This window comes from Octopus bimaculoides, chromosome 24, assembly GCF_001194135.2.
Source record: "Octopus bimaculoides isolate UCB-OBI-ISO-001 chromosome 24, ASM119413v2, whole genome shotgun sequence".
Taxonomy (NCBI): domain Eukaryota; kingdom Metazoa; phylum Mollusca; class Cephalopoda; order Octopoda; family Octopodidae; genus Octopus; species Octopus bimaculoides.
Genome location: NC_069004.1, coordinates 529,820 through 532,054, shown reverse-complemented (window position 1 = coordinate 532,054; position 2,235 = coordinate 529,820). Strand labels below are relative to the sequence as shown.

The following is a 2,235-nucleotide window of genomic DNA, read 5'->3' as shown; positions in this document are numbered from 1 at the left end:
ACGCACACACACAATGATGATGAACCCTAAGATAAACACAAACTTATTACCGCTCAGTCGTATTTCATGTTGTTTCATTAAGCACAGCGTCAGCCTCATGATGGACGCCTTGTCCAGCTGACGTGTCTTCCCTTTGGCCAAAGGAAGTGTGTCGGCAAGCTCTGTAAATATGTGGGTCTCCTGGTTACGCCGTTGTCGAGCTGCATCACGGGACTTTTCTCTCCGTTTCTCTGAATTCCTGGAAAAGTAGAAATTACATATATTTGTTTATCAAAGTATACAGAGGGTATTTCTGTAAAGGTGTGTCTGTTAATACGTGCAGGTGTGGCAATGGGGTTAAGACGTTTGCTTTCTAATCACATGGCTTCGAGTTCAGTCCCACTAACTGGCACCTTGGGGCAAGTACCTTCTATTATAGCTTCAGGTTGACCCAAAGCCTTCTGAATGAATCTGCTTTAATGAATTCCACCTGACCCATGCAAGCATGACAAATGAAAACAAGAATTATGTGGCTAACCGTCATTGCATAGATATGTGCATTTTTTTAATGGTTCTAAGGGTCTTTAACTCTTATTTCTAGCAATGCAGGTACTACCCTGCACTCTAAATCACAATTAGTGACAACAGAATTTTTCTTTTTTGGTTTTATATTACATATGGCCACCTTTGTTATTTCGTAGATATAAATATATGTACGTACGGTCGTTACATTTCTTTATTGCTCTATATTTGACTTACAGCTGCTGTTTCCAGCAGTCCCCATCGATTCATTATTGATAGGTTTACTCAATTGGTCCATTGATCAGTTGAGGAAAATTGAACAACTTCGTCAGAGCCATTTCTGGTCATCCCTCACTAGTACCTATGTATGTGTGTATATGTGTGTTTATGAATCTGACTCTCTCATCACTTGACAGCCAGTGTTAGTCTGTTTGCATCCCTGTAACCTAGCAGTTCAGCAAAAGAAACTGATAGAATAGGTACCAGACTTAAAAGTAAAAAAATGTACTGGGGTCAGTTGGTTCCATTAAACCCTTCAACACAGTGCTCCAGTATGGCCACATTCTAAGGACAGGAACAACACACACACACACAGAGCGGAAACGAACAATTGTTTTGATCATTTGGTCATGAACTACTTTAGATAACAGCAGCTTGCTGATAACATTAAGCAGAGAATATAACAATACCCTGAGTATGTTTGAGAGCCACTAATTTTAGTAACAATAACCGTATGATAATATCTGATTACAATAAGCAGCATATACATACATATACATTATATATATATATATATATATATATATATATATATATATATATATACATACATATATATATATACACACACACACACACTCACACATTTATATATACATACATATATACATATATGTATGTTATGTATATATATATATAAGAAGAGATTTTTCATGGTTTGGGATTTAACTCCCATTTCTAGCATGATGGAAAACCACTTAGTGGTTTTTCCTTCGTGTATAATTCTTATACACACATATAATATACATATGTATGTATATGTATTTATATATATATGTGTGTGTGTGCGTATGCATGTAGAGTAAGATAAGAGGGTAACGTCATTAGCAGGAGAGGTTAGGAAGGTAGGAGAGGAGGGTGAAATAAAATAAAAACAAAACAAGATAAAACACAATAAAAAGTAGGAGGTGTGACGAAGGGTGAAAGGAGGAGGTTTAACTTTCTGTAAGAGATTTATGGATAGAAAAGTTATAAAAGTTCATGGACAAAAAGATTAAGAATATAGAAAAGTAGAAAAATAGATGACTGACAGATAGGCAGGAAGACAGGTCGATATATATATATATTGGGTTGTCTGGAAAGTGCCGAAAATGAACTTTCTTATCTTCCATTTTAAAGGGTTACAGAATTAACACGGGTTATAGGAACATAAACCTTCTTCCAGGAAAAGATAGCTTAAACTGTGCTCTAAATGGAGGTGTAGTCAAATCCTATTTTATGGACTCAACCATGTTCTAAAATAAGTCAAAAGGTAAGCTACTATAAATCGGCACAAACTTTCTGGACAACCCAATATATACATATAGCCTTCATGCGGGTGACACATAAAAGTACCCACTACACTCTCTGAGTGGTTGGCGTTAGGAAGGACATCCAGCTGTAGAAACTCTGCCAAATCAGATTGGAACCTGGTGTAGCCATCTGGTTTCTCCAGTCCTCAGTCAAATCGTCCAA

The 2,235-nt window shown here is 36.6% G+C and overlaps 1 protein-coding gene across 1 annotated transcript in view; it reads right to left on the bottom strand.

The window, feature by feature from the left end:
• LOC106870896 (uncharacterized) overlaps window positions 1–2,235 on the bottom strand; it is a 30,275-nt gene that overhangs the window by 19,311 nt on the left and 8,729 nt on the right. Inside the window, exon 2 of the mRNA XM_014917131.2 lies at window positions 51–238. Coding sequence (XP_014772617.1) covers window positions 51–238 — 188 coding nt within the window. The remainder of the gene's footprint in view (window positions 1–50; window positions 239–2,235) is intronic.